The sequence below is a fragment of the Parambassis ranga genome, chromosome 4 (assembly GCF_900634625.1).
Source record: "Parambassis ranga chromosome 4, fParRan2.1, whole genome shotgun sequence".
In the NCBI taxonomy this organism is placed as follows: Eukaryota; Metazoa; Chordata; class Actinopteri; family Ambassidae; genus Parambassis; species Parambassis ranga.
The window spans coordinates 1,655,695-1,673,646 of NC_041025.1; the positions used below are offsets into that span (position 1 = coordinate 1,655,695).

A 17,952-nucleotide genomic window follows, 5' to 3' on the forward strand; every position below is an offset into this window, starting at 1 on the left:
GTGCTTGAAGGTACACACAACTTTGAAATATTTTTGCGTTTGTCCTGATTTACTGACTTGGACGTGGAATATAATTTTTCAAAAATGGCAATATGCAGAGCCTTAAGCAAAAGCTGTTATGGTATATTATGTAGAGATACGTCTGACCTTCTGTCTACCCTGTTCACACACTGAAAGCTCCGTACAGCCTCCAGGCACATGACACATCTCTGCCTGTTTAGATGGTGAACATCCTGTAACACACTGCTAACAGCTGCCTTTATCAAACTCTGATAAATATAATACACTATTGGTGTCAAAACAAACCACAGAACCCTTTCCCGCACTATAAAAAGAGTCCCAGTGTAGCTCTATAACTTCTCACACAAAGGAGAAGCAGAAGACGCTTTTGCTGAAGGAGGCTTCGAGGTGACCATAATCAATCTACTTTAAATGATCGGCTCCTCTATGATATACTGAGTGATCAGGTTCTATTCATAATCGAAGTCATAAGCTCCTTTGACTAATCACAATCACCACATTTCCACCCGGTACAAAAATCAGGTAATAAATAATTGTTTTGGTTTAACAGTATCGCCCAACTCAACTTACAGAACTGCAGTCTGTAAAACCCGAGGGAGAGTCTTTAGGTGAATTACTTGATGCTGAGGATGGGGCGAAAGGGTCCTTGCCACTGAACGGGTCTCCCAGTCCCTTTTTGCTTTGAAAAGGGTCGATGATGTCGCTGCTGAATGGCTGGAAGGGGTCACATGGTTTGGAGGAGTCAGCTGTGCCACTCACTGGGGTAGTCTTACCTGAAGACACAGAAACATTTTTAAATCACCTCCATCACTCCAATAACAAGCATACACAACTGAACCACAGCCCTGACGTATAGAAAGTATTACTTATTAAATGCTAAGACACTGAGTCAGGAAAAAACCTTCAAAGGTCTATCTATGCATCTATCTGGTTTATCTAAGCCTACAACAGTCACACCTTCACACCCAGCAGTTCACATGAGAGGATTACTTTGTTTGTCAACCACACAGGTACAGGGCTCATAAAGTGACCGAATCCTCTGCTAAAGCTCTATACAGCTCTGCTTGTCAGTGAGGAGCTGCAGTGTGATCATGGTCTTCATGAAGACTCTTGCCTTCCTAAGCACTCTAAGACAAGTTTTAGATGAACGTCTTACCTTTACTTAAATCTAACAGTGGGAGGGGTCAGAATAAAAACTGTTTGTGTTGAATTCTAGCTAATTCTCTAGAAATTAGGGGGATGGGCTGTGTTTTACATCGTTTTCATAAACATTTGATTGAAGCATGAACATGATTTAGTAAATATAAAAAACAGATTCAGTATAAATACCAAATACTGGACTAACACACACACACAGACCTGCACCTCATGCACACATGTATTTGTTAATCAATTTCTATATTTCTAATATATCTAGATTTATTTCTGAACATGAAAACAAAGGATTTACTGTATGGGTTGTGGACAGACTCATAATGAAGGAAATAATAAATATAGCATGTAAAATTATATAAGTGCTGCAAATCTGATTTAATCTCTTATATTAATAATGAAACACACATTGATCTATCTTTGATGATCTCTAAATCCTCTTCACAGCAAGCCTGGGATCTCACATATCTCTCGAAGAAGGTGTAAATAAACCAGATACCATGACTCATGGCTGCTCAACAGCTCCGTTCCCACCATACTGAACTATGCTGACATGATCTGCATTAAAAATACGCAAACACTAATTTCTCTGCTATGCATACATGTGCCCACGCCCTGCTTCACCTCCATTATTACTTCAAAGATACCTACAAGCTTTTGAAAGCCGCACGAGTTTCACATCCACACACAGCACATGAAATAATTCAAATCAGGTCCCAACGCTGATCTCTTTAAATGTTATCATGCAAGTGCTACATCCTCCTGAGAAAAGAGACACACATAAACAGCTGGCAGAGGAAAAAACACGCAGCAAAAGGACAACACCCAAAAGACTAAAAGTGATACCCACACATACTAACCAAGACAGTTAGTTAGAGGTGTTCAACGGTTTCCTGGAAAATCACTCACTTGGGGTTTTTGCCACATTACCAAATGTTGGTACACCAGTTTTACCAGTTTAACCAGATCAACCAAACAATGTTGTTCATGTTTTTGCAGATTCATGTTCATGGCAAGACTAGAAAACCTGCATGAGAGACCTCAAAACAATAATCATATAGAAAACTATAAGCTCTCTGCAGGCTTTGGACTATTAAATATTATATATGTAAGCAAATAAATAAAGTCGAGCTTGTTAACTCCTACATAAGTTAAATACAAGCATATATAACCTTCTGTAAAGTCAATGGAAAAGTCGTATAGTTTGTAATAGAAGCCACACAGATGGTTGGAGACTACTTGTTACTAAAATATTTGTAGCATTATTTCAAGTTCTCTGAACTATACATTGCAGATACTGAGTCAACAACAGACAACATGTCACATTTCTTCTAAAAACCAACTGTCGCATTCTAAGAACTGAATGCTGTCAGCATAATTTATGACTTGAGAAAATATAAAACACTACTATCCCTTAAGGTTCAAAAAAACTGCCCAACTATTGAAACATAAAAATAACCGGTCTAAAGTTTTGTCTTCGTTTAAAATTGTTTGTGATATCAAACCAAATATTGCTTTTAACTACAGTTAGACATGAGCATGTATGAGCAGAAATGTGGCAGAACTAGCAGCATTTCTCATGGGGAGCAGAAGCTGTGCCTGGCAGAGGATCGTGGGAACGTTAAGACTACATTATTCTGCTTGTATAGGTGTTAAAACCACAGGATCAGTCAAGCTGTCATTCAACGTGCACATACGCTTTAAGTCCTGTTACCCAGATAACCAGACTGATTGGAGAGAGCTGTTAAGGTCACACTCCACGCTGAGCAAAACTGCATGCCTGGCAATCAGTTTTTTCCTCTTTCAGTGAACTGTGCAGATGAGTGCACACACACGAGCACCCACACCCATACACACACACACACACACTCAAACCCGAGAAACCACAATCATGAGCTCCACCCTGTCTTAAAATAATTCACTACACATTAGTGGCATCTAATTTTAATGTTGAACACAGGATTGTACATGCACTGTTAGATCTAATCTAAAGAAATAATACAGGTACAGCAGGAACACTCTGTTCACCCAATTCATACCTCATGAAGTGATGAGAAAAAAGTGACGGACAGGTGTGTGACCAAGTCAAAGCATTAGATGTTAAATTCAATTTCTGACAGCTGTAACGGTCGTAGTGAAAATACTAGCAAACATGTGCCCCCATGTGTACTCACATACACACACATTTCACACACACATAAAGGAAAGAGAGAGGAAGCAAGTCAGGGTGTGTCTGCAAACAACAGGCCAAGCAAACCACACAGCATCGCTCTTACAACATCACCTTCACATGTAAATGCATACAAACAACAGTGCAGCCGGTGGTACACAATGTGAAATGTTTTTTAAAAAACTCATGACAGCATTTATGGATGTCACGGCATAATTTATAAAGATGGATCTGACTGATGGCTACTTCAGTGCCATTTTGTTTTTCTAACATACAAACTAGCGACCCAGTTATAACAGACTAAGTTAAGTTCCCTTGCAGAGGCACTGAGTCAGCAAGCATGTGAGAAAGTTTAATAGTATGTGTGGCCACAGTAAGGCTGAACACAATGTTCTCACAATGCACACGTCCCAAGGGACAGCACTACACTTCGTCCTCATCTAAACATATTTTTTATATTTTTTGTTTGGTCATAACAACAATTCATAAGGACATTTTCAAACATTACATAAAAAGTGTATTTTAGTTATCTCTTATTATTTTTAAGAATTATTTCTTATATTTTAGCATTTGGCCGGTTGAAGTTACAGAAAGTCAGCTTACATCAAAGAGTGCATCACACTGATTTCTTGGAAGAGCAAAAAGTAAAATATGATAAAGTATATTGCACAAATTAAGCAATCTTTTACTAAATGAAATGTCTTCTGACCACAAGGGGGGCATACTGGTAGGTGTGAGGCATGTGCACAGCATGGTTTGTAAACCTGCATGGACACAGACTCGCTGTTGGAGTAAACATAATATAAGCAGTGGCACATTCTTCCCAGCACTGCTAAATAAGTGTTTGAAGTGAGAAAAAAAACCGTGTGTGATAGCAGGGCAAACATGAGATGGCTTTTATCTTCTCTTTACCCACAGTGACATTCTTTCCTGTTGACAGATCAGTGTAGATTAACACTGTACTTTCTACACTGGAGGGAAAAGAAACTCTTCTCCAGTGACAAATTAATAAATGTTAGACATCACAATATTTGAATCTATGTTTTTCAGTAATTGTTTCAAGTTATTTGCTTTAGTTTGTGAAACATGTTTTAGAACACTGCGTTCTGTAACTGCTGTATGCTGACAATACTTCTTCATGAAAGGGTCAAGTACTGGCTTGACCATGGTCTATGTAACTACTAGAACTACTGCACGAACTGTTGTTGAGTTTTTGGGATTTTTTTTATTTAAATGGGACAATGCACATTAATTAACATAGGCACTTTGTGTCCATCATGTAAACATGCTAGATTTAGTCATACAGGACTTTTTTTTAATTATTTTTTTAACATGCATGAGCACAGCTCAAAGTCTATGGTTGAGAGCATGTTTGGTCGGCCACTGTTTTCTAAATTTTGAAAGAGCACTGTCACCACAGTGCATCATTGTATGGTGTGTGAAAAAAGCACCAATCACAAGAAAAGTGACTGAACCTCTGTTAATGTAGTAAGAAGAAAAGATAATGTAGCATGAAGCAACTGATTTGTTTTCATTTCTCAGCAGAAGGATGGCGAGTATGGGCATAGTGGTGATGTGGTAAATCATACTAGAAAAACTATGTATCTTGGCTTTTGACATTCAAAAAGCTAAAGACTTCCTTTTTAAGTGGTTCCTCCAGCCTCGGCCAGTTCTTATACAGACTTTTTCCATCTGTCCTTTTTAAAAGATCAAATCATCCCATGTTTGGGTATCATTTCTACATCATCAATAATTAGGTATTTATAGTCGTAGTATACACCCCCACTCAAAATAATAAGCCCATTAAAGTCTAATAAGGCCGTTAATGAACAAATGGCGAGGGATGAACAAGAACGAAAGAGATGACTGTCTGTATGTGTGTACATAGTTATGGGAACTTATGTATTTACAGTGTATGCACAATGATTAGGCAAGTGAGTACTTTGACCATATCACATTTTAGGGGGATTCAGCACTCTTGAAATAGCAAAGATATTGGGAAATGATCAGAAAACCATTAAAAAATTTTTGCAAACAGTCACAAGAAACGTGTAGCCGCCCCAAAAAACAGACGCCAATTAACTGCGTAAGATTTGAGAAGAATCTGAAGCTACCAGGAACCCATTATACTCCAGTGCTGTCATGTTCCAGAACTGCCCCCAGAAATACAAGGTGTTCAGGGCTCTGAGACATGGCCAAGCTGAGGAAGGCTGAACTCTGACCACCACTGAGCAAGACATAAGTTGAAACATCAAGACCTATCCAAGAACTATCTGAAGACAGATTGTTTGAAGGTTGTATGGACTGATGAAATGAGGTTTGCTCTCGACCACAGATGGACCTATGGCTGGATCACCTGACCTAAACCCTATTGAGAACTTGAGGGTCCTTCTTAAATGGGAGATTTGAAGACCCAGACTTATTGAGAAACTGACTTATAACTGTTCTAATGGTCACTCATTGCTTTGGGTTAAAGTTAAAAATGTTTGATTTTTTTATTATTCTACACTTATATACACTTAGTGACATGGGCAAAAATTCATTTTTCATACAGTTACATGATAATTCTGCACACCAGTAGTTGCCCAATAATTGTGCAGACACAAGATATTCTACTAAGAAAGCCAAAAACATAACTTATACTTTCTTAAAAATTCAGGTTTGAGGTTTATTAATATTTTGGATTGACCAAGAGCACTGTGGGGGTTCAACTTTAACCTTAACCCCACCCGCTCCCCCACCTGGTTTGACACTTACCGCTGGGTGGTTTGGGTCTTGGGGGAATGCTTTTCTTGGGAGGCAGAGCTGGCGTGTCATTTTTCCTGCTGAATGGGTCGTCCACAAACACTGGCTGGATACAAAGCATGAGGCAGGTTTAATACTCGATAATCTGACTGGCTGTGAGACAATACAGAGTTCTCAAGCTGTGTATTTTTATAGGCACATAACATGAGCTCATCAGCAGGACTTCAGTACAGGAAAGAGACCTGGTCTTTACATTATTACTAACTTGGTCAAATGTACACTCTCTAAAAAGGTGAAATGTTCAGTTATATTCAGTTTTTCTTTTTTAACAAATCTGCAAAATATATCAACAATTCTGCATTTTTCTGTCAATATGGGGTGCTGTGTGTACATTAATGAGGACAAAAATGAACTTTAGCAAATGGCTGCAATATAACAAAGGGTGAAAAATGTAAGGGGGTCTGAATACGTTCCGTACGCACTGTAGGTACAGGTGAGCACTAAGCTGATATCTTCAAATGTGAAGAAGGTCAAGACAAATAATAAATAATAATACATAGAATAAAAATAAATAGATGTACATGCTCTCTATTAGTAATTGTTCCATACTGGCCAAAACATGATACAATATGTATCAGGATGAAGTTTAACCACCGATACCTTCTGGTAGTCTGGCAGCCAGCTGGCCCTTCCTTCAAAAGGGTCCCTGGGCTTGGACATGTGGCTGAAGTCTGCAAATCCAGCGGAGCTGTTACTGCTAGTGCTGAATGAACTGCTGCCAAAGGGATCCAACGTACCAAAGAGGTCTGAAAATGACAATCACAGTTCATTTACAACAAGGCTACATTAATAGCTCTTAAATTTGTCACTGCATTGAAACAGTCCATGGATGGATAAGGTCTGTAGTAGTAGGGCTGTCACTTGGGAAGCTAACTTAGAGCTCTGAGAAAACAAATATGAAACCTTTCCTGTCGGCCATTACTTTAATAGGCAAACCAACATGGTGATCTCAGTCTGAGCAAACAGTCCAAAGGCTCAGGTTTATCCAATCACTGAGGCATACACACTGACCTGCAGTGCGAGTTTGTTTTTATGGACTACTCTCATATCCTGGAGAAAAAATACAGGCCACAGAACAGCTAATTGGAAAAGGTTCAATGTATTGTGTAACAGAGTAATGGCACCTAAAACACAAACCATCACTGAGACAGAAAGAAGATTGTAATATGACCTATAAATAGGATTGGTAATCAGAATCAGCAAAACTTTTCAATCCCAGGGGGAAATTGTAAAACTGCAGGAAAAACAGATATTGACTTTGGTATACCCATTGGAACACAGACCGCCGGGGTGCTTTGAATTTTCATATTACAATTATTCAGGGCCTTGTGGAGGAATAAACAATTAATCATACCTGGTCCTTTGGGTTTCGAGTGGCTGGAGGAAAACGGGTCACTACTCGTGAAGTGACTGGCTTGCTGCAGGGAGCATAAAATATTCACTTAAACTGTCACATGTCTTGAGCCATTCTATCATAATATGGATTAAAACTCTGGAATGAAGAGGTACCTTGGAAGGTAAAGTGGCACTTTTACTGAAGGGGTCTGGTGTGGAGAAGGGATCCATCTTTGTCGTCTTCTTGAAGAAATCTTCTGATGATGCTTTGAATGGATCTGTTTCTTTGAAGGGGTCGCCTCCGAAAGGATCTGTAGCAGAAATGATGGCCAACTATATGTACTGCAGCTCTCAACACTTCATTACTCACACAACCTAACCAGGGGATGCTCAGTGAGATCAAACATGCATGAATACTTAGCTTTGTCTATGGCACTAACAGATAATAAAGGGAGGCACACTGCAGGTGAGGGTCTACGTGGGTGTGAGGTTTGCTGCTGTGTGAAAAGGTCGATTACAGTCACTGATCCAGTAGAGAACTGAAACTCCACAATATCATTTCAGAGGGAAGTGTAAAGAAAAGTCACAGCTCACACGAGGAGCAATGCATTGAGTGGAGGTTGCCACCACAAGCACAGGGCAGTTTTAGGTTCATGTATGACCGTTTTTTAGGGTTATGAAACTGCAGTTTGTTTGGTTTTTGCTTTGTTTTATTGGGTGGGGCAGGTTCTTTGTGTAAAATAAGAAGTCTGATGATTAGAGCTGTAATATTTTACCATATGTATTCCACTCATACACTTGAATTGAGATTTAAACACTTAACCCTCTAGAACTGAACATAAATGTGTCCAACATAATCCCAGTGTTGTGGGATTAGGGATGGGATGGGATCTGGTTCTGAGTTCTCACTATTTGTAGCCTTGACTGTGCCGTTTCCACAGAGGTGCATGTTTTTTTATGTTGCAGTGAACAATGAGCCACAGTTACTAAAAATGTCACGATACTGAAAAACGCCCAGAAACTGCTTGGGGTTCAGAAGGTTAGCAGACAGTATATTGCTGCACCTCCTGTGTTAAATTACGGTCAATCCCCTCTGAATAATGATAAACATTATTCGGCCTAGCCTTCTTTTAAAATCTACTGAATAACCCAGCCACCAACATGTCCCCACTAAATACCTGTGGATGCTGATGGCTGCTTTGCAAAAGGGTCATTTTGAAAAGGGTCACCTACAAGAGAGGAATCAGAGGGAAAAGCAGGAAGAAAACAAAGAGGACACAAACCAGAGTCAGAGAGCAACTCAAGCTACAAAATAGAAACTGCTTGGAGGAAGGAAACTGAACGCACAGTGTAGTGAAGAGAGAGGAGAGAACGTGCATATTGTGCAAAAATGAATGCAGAAGGAAAACTGCAAGGTTAGAAAAATGAATGACAGAAGAAACTTCAGAGAGAACAGAACAGAACACTGAGGAAAAGAAAGGGGATTATAACCTTTGAATGGATCGGTTTTGAAGGGGTCTTCAGAGTGGAAGGGGTCAGTGTGAAGCTCCTGAGGCTGACTGTTGAATACTGAGGGCTTCACTTTAAATGGATCCTCCTGTGGAAAGACAGGCATTTACAGTGTTATTATATTTTTTTTTCCAACTAACCAGCTGACTAACACACATCATCTCCTTTACATTACTTTACAATACATTAAGTGATTAGAGCTTTGGTCCTTTTTTGGTTTTATTTTTATTAGTAATGACAAAACTGTGTAAGCAAGCACCGAAACACATTCATACAACACTCCATGACTGATGGAGAGAGACAACAGCGACACTGGGAGGTAGAATTAAAGAGTTAATGCATATCCTGACCTGTGGTGCTCTCACCATGGCTGGGAATCCTCCGTTCTCTCTGTCGCTAAAACCCTCGCTCATGTCAGCCAGGTTGGTCATGCTGCCTCCATGGGTTCCATTCAGGGTGCTGTTGTACTGTTCGATGCTTTTAGACACTTCCTGTTGACTGTCCTGGATCTGGGACAGTTTACTACGAGCCTGCAGGAGGACAAGCCATGTACTGATGATTACTGGTGCAGTTTTGAAAGCAATGGCGCTTCTATGGAGACGATAGAAGGTAGGAATAGATGTGAACCAATAACACATCAATCATTTTTTCTTTGTGTAAAGAAGATACTCAGTCATTCAGGGCATGCTACATTAAAGCGTTAAAGGCAAGGCAACTTCAACTTTCTTGCAAAACATCATTAGGCTGGCTGGCTTTTCTGAGTTGTTTGTTAAAAGCCTGTAGATCCAAGATAAGGAACACAGTGAAATGTGCTTGTACTTTAATGTAACTTTCACTTGATTTTGTTTCTTAATTCTTTATCTAAAAGATTGCCCACTGTTTGTTCCCTCTGCACTACTCCTCTAGGTTAAAAACTGTAAAAAGTATATCACAAAATATTGCATTATAAACCAGTGCAAATGATTTCAAACTCATTACAAACATCATCATGTTTCTTTTAATGTGGTGAAAGCTAGGAAGATTAGAACAGTTTCTATTGATGTCCTCAAACAGATGTCACACCTGAAAGTAACAAATGTGTAATACAGATGCTGTAATATGGTAGTAGATCATACAGTGCAGTGGTGCCCCCTGCTGACAAGAAGCAGGACCTGTGACCTACCTGGTTGATCTCGTCCTGTGTGGCCTTCAGAGACTTGATGATGGTTTCTAGTTGGATCTTGCCAGCAGCTAGGCTCTGCTCCAGCTGATTCTCCTCCTGCTGCAACCGGTTGAGGTCAGCCTTTGCCCGGCTCAGCTCCTCTTCCTGGCTCTGCATGTCGGACTCCTGGGAGTGGATTTGACTTTGCAGGGTTGAAATCTGAAGACAGAGTAAAAGTATGAGGCAGCAATTCGCTGGTAGCTCTGTTTAACTCTTTGCTTCCAATCGGCATCATTTTTATCTTCCTCACCATGTGAGACTCTTCCTGGCACTTTATACGGACTTCATTTAGCATGTCCTCTAATTTATGTTTCTGCTGATCCATTTCCTCCAGGCGGTCCTGGGCATCTTGTTTCTGAGCCTCTAGCTCCTGGAGGCTGGACGTCTCTCTGTCCAAATCATTCTGCATCTCCTTGTAATGCAGAGAAAAAAAATATGTCATTCAAGGTGCTGCTGTAAGATAAAGCCAGGCTTTAAGTGCTTTACATACACACTGCACCTGGTTCCTGTATGGAGGTGTGCAGAAAACACCAGACGATGTATTAATGTTAGGGCTGAGTGACAAACAAAGGTCCTCACCTGCACCTCAGCACTCTTGTGCCTGATGGCCTCCTCTGTCTCTCTGATGTCCTGCTCAAGAGTGTACTTCTCCCTGACACACAAAGACAACCATTCAACACACACACAAGTGTACACAAACACACAAACACATCAAAAGAGAAAAGTTCAGTGTCTCACATCTTTCTATCAAAACCACACGTGAGATACAAATGTGTCAATGTAATTTATTTGATCCTTTTTTTATTGAATGAATTCATTATTAATTACAACTGCAATGCCCTTTAAAAGAGGAAGAAGTCCAGTTAGACAAGAGCAGCCTAATTATTTGCTGGCAAGACTCACTGAGGTGAGCTAAGCTCTCTCTATTCTAGGGGAGCCCTACACAGCATCCCAGAAGCTCCAAAGCTCAAACCCCCTTTTTATTCTGTTTTTGTGTTAAAACATAATAAAATGATCCGACTGCCGTGAGTCTCAGTATTAGTCAAATACGACCTCAGACAAGAACTTTACCATTAGATATTTGGTAAAAAATGGAGCCAATAAGAAAAAAAGGGATCTAGATGAAACGCTGTGCTTTGGATCATTGTTCTGTTGTATGACCCAGTTTCCACCAAGCTTCAACTGTCAGACAGATGGACTCACATTTGTCTCTAGAACACTCTGGTGGACAGAGGAGTTCATGGTCCACTCAGTGACTGCAAGGTGTCCAAATCTTGATCTTGGTCCTCTTGGTTAGCATGAAAGTGTTGTGGTTTGTTCAGATGAAGTTTTGTGAACCTCAGTCTTCTTGTGTTTTTAGACAGAAGAGTTCTCTCCTTCAAACTCTTTCAAGCAGTTTTTGCATGTTTTCATCAAGGACTGATGATCAGCAGCACCTGCTGCAGCTCCCCTAATTAAATCCTGTGGAAGATGTAAGGGGGGGGGGGCGTAGTATTATACACCTTTTTTTCCTTTTTGGCTTTATTTTTGATCAATAAATCAATGAGAAAAAAACATTTTGTCTGAGGTTGTATTTGGCTAATACATTGTTTTTTCTTTTTGGCTTCATTTTGACACAGTGGAAAATGTTGTTTGCCTGAGGTTGTATGTTCCTACCCACTAATACCCACTACAATTTTTATATTAAACTTAAGACTGCAAGTGTATGTGAAGTAAAGTCTGAGAAGCATCCCCCCAAAACAGTAGAAAGCAGACACACTGCTCACTTATTGTGTGTCTCAATAAATCTCACAGAATGCCAGTACATGGTTAGTCAGTGGCTGGTGTGTTTACCTGAGAGTATTCCACTGGGTAAAGGCAAGAGTGCTGACGCAGCATGGAGAATAAGTGGTGAACAAACAAAAATTGGATAAAATACATACATCAAAAGAAGCGTGGATGGCTGGCTGGGGGGTTGAATTGGTGGATACATACATGGATGGTAGAAGAACCGTGGGATGACACTGAACGACAATGTTCATCCACATCTGATAGTGTATCATCAAGCGTCCATTTTTTATGGGAGGTAACGTGCCTGTAATGCTGCAGCTTTTAAGGGAACTGCTGCTGCTCTGCCCCCTCCCGAACTAATTGTTTATTTATTTAGTTTGTCAGATGATCAGAGGCTGATGATGATGATCACGGCCTCTACAAACCAGCAAACCATCAACTACAGACAGTTTGCAGATCAGCCTAACGGTTGATCAGCTTACGTGACTGCTGGTCACAAGTGAATCATTTATAGCTCCCTAGCTGTTCTGCTCTACCAAAGAAATGAATTTGTGTTTTTATTGTAAGTAGTACATTTGGACTTAAACACACTTGTGGATGTGGATATGTGGTGATGTGGATGATGACGATGGATTTGTGACACAGCTTAATGCAAGTGTGATGGTTGGAAAACATTTGGCACATCACCAAGTACATTTATCAGAGTGAATTGCAACAAACGGTAACAAACTCCATGCTGGGTCTTGTAATTGACTGCATTTACTACTGGCAAAATAAGGTGTGTTGGTCTTTTAAAAAGGGAATGTAACAAGAAGCTCTGTTGTTACCTCTGTAATTGGGCTATCTCCTGGCTGATGTCATCCAACTCCTTGATGCCAGTGAACTCTCCTGAACCCACAGAACTGGAGCTGTCCTGTAAAGACATAATGGGGAAAAGGGAGAAAACACTGGTTAGTCAAGTACATTTAGTTTGTATGAAGTGGCACCAAATTAGCCACGGTAGACCAGGCCAACAGCAGGAGAAAGAGGTAAAGAGAGGATAGGAGAAAAACCAAGTAGAGGAGCAGCACAGAGGTTCAATAAGGAGGAAGGGGCTTGGGCAGTCACCAACATGTGGGGGAGTGTCATTACCACTGACAAACTGCCACAGATAGGAAAGATTCCGCTATTTTATGAGTAACATTCAGTCAGCATATAGTTAAAAAGTTTCCAGAACTCTGTTTGCTGGCATTTAAGGGTGGACACACACAGCATGATTCATCACACGGTCACAGAATACTGATACTATAAAGTTGCAGCTGCTTAATCAAAACAACCTGATTTGTTTTTGTCTATTGATCTTGAATCTTCCCTAGATCGGCTGACAGTTGACTGCGGCACTGTCACTGTACTGAAATGAAGAAAATCTTTAAAAATGCTTTCTCTGAAAGCATTTACAGGTTAATACACTGTAGGTCCATGTTACCTACCCACAGCTTGAACATTATAGCCTAAGAGAGAAGGAAGAGGGCAGAGGGAAAAATAAAATAAGCAGCACAACAGTTAGTATGCGATTTACCTCTGCTCAAATGTTCAATATCATGTGGCTGAAGGATATATCCGGATTATGCAGAAATAGGTAGAGACGGGTGAAAACAGAAGTGTGTACATCTGTCCAAAAAGTTACATGTTGTAGTTGGGCTGAGGTTGCATTTACCCAACACTAACCCATTAAGATCAGATTGTTTTTATTATGTTTTTATTAGAATTAACCAAGGGGTACTAACAACATGAATGCAGGTAGGAGCAGAGAAAAGAAGAGGAATTCACTAACCCGTCTCATTTCTGACAGAGCAGCCATCTCTGACCCCACTGGAGTCATGTATCCTGACATACCCTGTGGACAAAGAAATGACTTTATTACTTACCGGTACTTTTTTATTGTCTTGATGGGATGTACAAATGTGTACAAAATTACAGACCCAAATCCCACTGCTGAGAAGTACAGTGAAATGTGAGTTTTTAAAGATGGCCATGCCTTCAAATTAACACTTATTTCAGAACAAGAAAATGTGTAAAATAATAATAATAATAATAATAGCTTAAATTATAACTTAATAACTTAATTTGCCCTTTGTTCTCTATAATCACTGAGGGTCACTAGGTGCTCGACTCCAAGTGAAAAAAGTTCAATATAAGGTCATTAGTTGAAATGTGCTTGTTTTAAGTAGTGTTCTGGTGTTTCACACGACTTGTCTGGAATGACTGACGAGGCATTATTTGCACAGTTTGATATTCAGTAGCTTGTTTAACGCATGTAATTTATGAGTGTCCATGTCAAGTTACAGCTGAATAAATGTTTACATTTTCAATATATGCATTCTGCCCCAATTAGACACATTCTAAACAAATACAGCATTTACACATTTGTCTTTTGTTAAAGTTATATATAGAAATCAAGCTTTCTTTACTTCCACATGTTGGCAGGAAAAGCTGCACTGTGGTATCACTACACTCTAACAACAGTCTCTGTTTGTGTGTGAGACCTACTGGTACAGGAGTGCCTCTTTCAGAAGGAGGGATCATGTCAGCAGTCAGTGTTTGTGGAGGGTCAATGCCCTTGCTGACTTTCTGCTGGATGAGATGCATAGCAAGGGCAAACTGCTCTCTGGTCAGCTTGCCTATCTGCCTTGTGTCTGCCAGAGCCCTGGGGTAAGCAGCAGACAGTCATGTTCGGTTAATTCAATTTCACAGTAGTTACAGCAGTCAGGAAGCCTCCACAGTGTATCATTTCCACAACAATTAAGTTTGTAATCTATGGCTGTAATATTTTACAAAAGAATCAACATAGTCATTGGAATTTTGTAATTTAAAATGACATTAACAGATCAACAGATTGGACACAATTCTCCATGGTAATCAATACTGTGTCCATAGCAACATTCACCTTTGGGAGGAAACCATCTGTAACCCTAGCAAAGTCCATACCATATATGAGCGAGGACATTCTGAGAAAGCCCAGACTGCATGAAGATGTCCTTCACTTCATGTCCGCTGACAAAACCATCCATATCAGCATCTGTCTTCAGGAATATGTCATCATAGCGACCACGTTCTGACACTGGCACCACCCAGTTTACTGAATGCTGAGGCAGAGAGAGAGGGTTGCATTGTTTATACTTTTTTCTATAGTTAAAAGAAAACCGATTCATTTGTACAGTGTGCAGTGACCGTTACCTGTCCAGATTTGAGTGTGTGTTTTGGCGACAGGCTGCCGGTGCTGTTGAGTGAGTTCATGCTGCCGTGAGAAGGCGTGGAGCGCAGGGAGTCTTTTGGTGGTGGAGGGCTCGCGGGCAGTCCAGGCACAGCAACTGAGCCAAGACTCTTCTTCCTCTTAGATGGAGGAATGAGAGAAGAGGGGAGGAGTGCAGGGACAGGCTCCTTCTCCAAAGCCCGATAAACCAGGTGCATTGCCTGGAAAAAGCACAAGTCTCATGTTAAAGCACTGTACAGGGAGGTTTTTCTTTTTGCCTTCATTTTTACTAAATAAATGATGGCATGATGAAAAAAAGTTGCTGTTTGTCTTAAGTTGTATTTGCCTAAATTTAGGACCCACTGCAATTAGATGATTTTTATATTTTTACACAAAAACAAAGACTTAAAAGAGGGGGTACTAACTTGTAAACATCAGTGTCTACAGGGAACACTGAGGAGGTTTCATTTTTATATGTTTATTCAACAATCACATGCCATTTCTGTCCAGTGTAATATTGCCAAATGGGCTAGCTGGAAGCTCATGCTAATCTACCAGAAATTAGATCTTTTTTGTCGATCACTAAATACCATGGCAGCACAGTGCAACTTCCTGTACATGCTATTGCTTATTTCTTCCCAAAACAGCATGGGAGTCCATCAGGGTCAAGAAGGTTTTAGACTGGTCATTGTCAATCTCTGTACTTAAAACCTATAGAGCATGCATATCACCTGCTAGAGAGCACACTGAAGGGAGTAACCCCTGAAAATTAACAACAGAGGCTGAAAGTGAAAGCCTGGAAAAGCATCACAAAAGAAGAATGCAAACATTTGGGGGTCAGTGGGTCCCAGGCTGGATGCAGTTATTGCAAGCAAAGGATTTACAACTAAATATTATTTCTTATTCACCTTAATCTACTTTAAGTCTGTCTGGTCCAATACTTTTGCTCACATGTAAACTGGGGTGGGTGCAAAGTCCAGATGTAAATCTCTGGAAAAAAAGCTGAAATGATCATCTTTTGTCTCATATTCATCTTTTGATGTCAAACCCAAATGCATTCAGTCTATAGCAAAACTAAAGGAATCGGCCTCACTGTTCCAATACTTTTGGAGGGGACAATTTAGATCATAATGGAAGATTTATGTCGTTTAGTCTAAGTATCACATCCATACATAGAAGTAGACAGCTAGAACTATAATGCTTTTTACAAGCCCTGGTGTCAGATTGGCGGGAGCTTAGAAATCAGGTATCAGAATCAGTATCAGGAAAGACAACATGGTATCAGAACATCTCTACCCACCACTGCAAACTCGTCTCTGTCCAGGTGGCCATCCTTATCTATGTCGCTCAGGTCCCAAACCTAACACCAAGAGATAAGCATGATAAGGACCAATGATAACATTCAGCTCAATTCAAAGGCTCTCTGATCCATTACAGATTCAAATTCATTGGTATGAACTCACAATGGAACATACATGCTACAAATAATCAAGCTCTACTTGTGCTTTGGAAAGAGCACATATGTACGTTCTAAATGACAGAAACAACAAGCTCAATTGAAATAAACTGAATACCTTCCCAAGGACATCCAGAGGTAGTTTGGAGTTGATCAGGACCGGTTTGACCTTCTCACCAGACAGCAGACCATTCACAGGGACCAAGCTTTCAAATATTCCATCAAATTTATTCTTCTCCTCAGGCTACAAAGAAAAACATGCACTGTTCATCAAACAGTCCTGATCTGTTTGGTTCTACGGTGCAAAAAGCAAAATGCAGTTAAACTGCAATTTTAGATCTTAAACAACAACAGATACCAGAAAGAGGTAGACCCCTAGGACATTTGTGGGAAATCAAAATCAATGTATGCATTCCTTGCTTATGGCCAGAGACCTGTTGTCATAGTGACATTTATGCTCCCTGGACTTCAGGTGCATACATACATGGAGAGCATAAGGCTGGAGGAGACCATGACAGAGGCATAACGTATCCTCCAGAAATTAAAATAACTATCATTAAATAACAACTACCTGCTGTGTTTACTGATGGCTTCATTCTTACGGTAACTGTGTGTGGTGGTGTCTGAGTGTGTGTTTCAACGCACCCTGACAGCCCAGTGTGATTCGCCAGGGGCAGACGCTGTGCTGCTTAGTGAAGGACTGCTGGTGTCCTTCTGAAAGCAGATGTATTAAAAAATGTCACTTTTGTGATTCATTTCATTATAAGGTTTAGGCATATCATGAAAATGACAAATTACACAGTATATGAGGAGTAGAAGACACAGGGCTTGAATAGGAAGATTTAAGCTGCAAAGATTTCATACTCACAAATTTGGGAGGAGGGAATGTAAGGTTGAGGCTGGACAGACTGACTTCCTGACCGCTCTGAGCACAGGCCACCAGCCGCAGCGCTACATAAAAACCCTGCGTCACAAAGCACATCATTAATAAAGAATGATATTTTTATGCAAAGATGAACACTTGTCATCAACATTATTATTGTTTTGTGTAAATAAGTCACCTGTTTGTCCAGGTAACCTTTCCCATCAGGATCAGCTAAATCCCAGATCTGAAACACCATGAAAACACAACAGTAAAAAAAACGGAGGAAAACACTTCTAACCAGGCGGGCTTTCTCTATCATCATCATCATTTCTTTAGCGATCATTTGTTATAATTATATGTTAATATTATCTTGAAATTTTAGATCCTCGCTGCAATAATCGTTAACCTGTGTGTCGCTGGCAGGGAAGCATCACAA

General features: G+C 40.2%; 1 protein-coding gene across 7 annotated transcripts in view; it reads right to left on the reverse strand.

Annotated features, from left to right (window-relative positions):
* Window positions 1-17,952, reverse strand: part of eps15l1a (epidermal growth factor receptor pathway substrate 15-like 1a) — a 29,739-nt gene that overhangs the window by 5,905 nt on the left and 5,882 nt on the right. For 3 of the 7 annotated variants that reach the window (XM_028402912.1, XM_028402907.1, XM_028402911.1), the window contains exons 4-24: window positions 17,713-17,760; window positions 17,520-17,615; window positions 17,297-17,365; window positions 16,770-16,895; window positions 16,496-16,555; window positions 15,180-15,416; window positions 14,931-15,088; window positions 14,493-14,649; window positions 13,777-13,839; window positions 12,791-12,876; window positions 10,773-10,845; window positions 10,444-10,605; window positions 10,155-10,352; window positions 9,343-9,522; window positions 8,975-9,080; window positions 8,662-8,712; window positions 7,658-7,794; window positions 7,503-7,566; window positions 6,749-6,894; window positions 6,101-6,194; window positions 639-794 (exon numbers count right to left, since the gene is read on the reverse strand). In XM_028402912.1, coding sequence (XP_028258713.1) covers window positions 639-794; window positions 6,101-6,194; window positions 6,749-6,894; window positions 7,503-7,566; window positions 7,658-7,794; window positions 8,662-8,712; window positions 8,975-9,080; window positions 9,343-9,522; window positions 10,155-10,352; window positions 10,444-10,605; window positions 10,773-10,845; window positions 12,791-12,876; window positions 13,777-13,839; window positions 14,493-14,649; window positions 14,931-15,088; window positions 15,180-15,416; window positions 16,496-16,555; window positions 16,770-16,895; window positions 17,297-17,365; window positions 17,520-17,615; window positions 17,713-17,760 — 2,467 coding nt within the window. Of the gene's footprint in view, window positions 1-591; window positions 795-6,100; window positions 6,195-6,748; window positions 6,895-7,502; window positions 7,567-7,657; window positions 7,795-8,661; window positions 8,713-8,974; window positions 9,081-9,342; window positions 9,523-10,154; window positions 10,353-10,443; window positions 10,606-10,772; window positions 10,846-12,790; window positions 12,877-13,776; window positions 13,840-14,492; window positions 14,650-14,930; window positions 15,089-15,179; window positions 15,417-16,495; window positions 16,556-16,769; window positions 16,896-17,296; window positions 17,366-17,519; window positions 17,616-17,712; window positions 17,761-17,952 lie in introns of all 7 variants that reach the window. The other 4 variants (XM_028402906.1, XM_028402905.1, XM_028402910.1 and 1 more) reach the window with 4 other exon arrangements.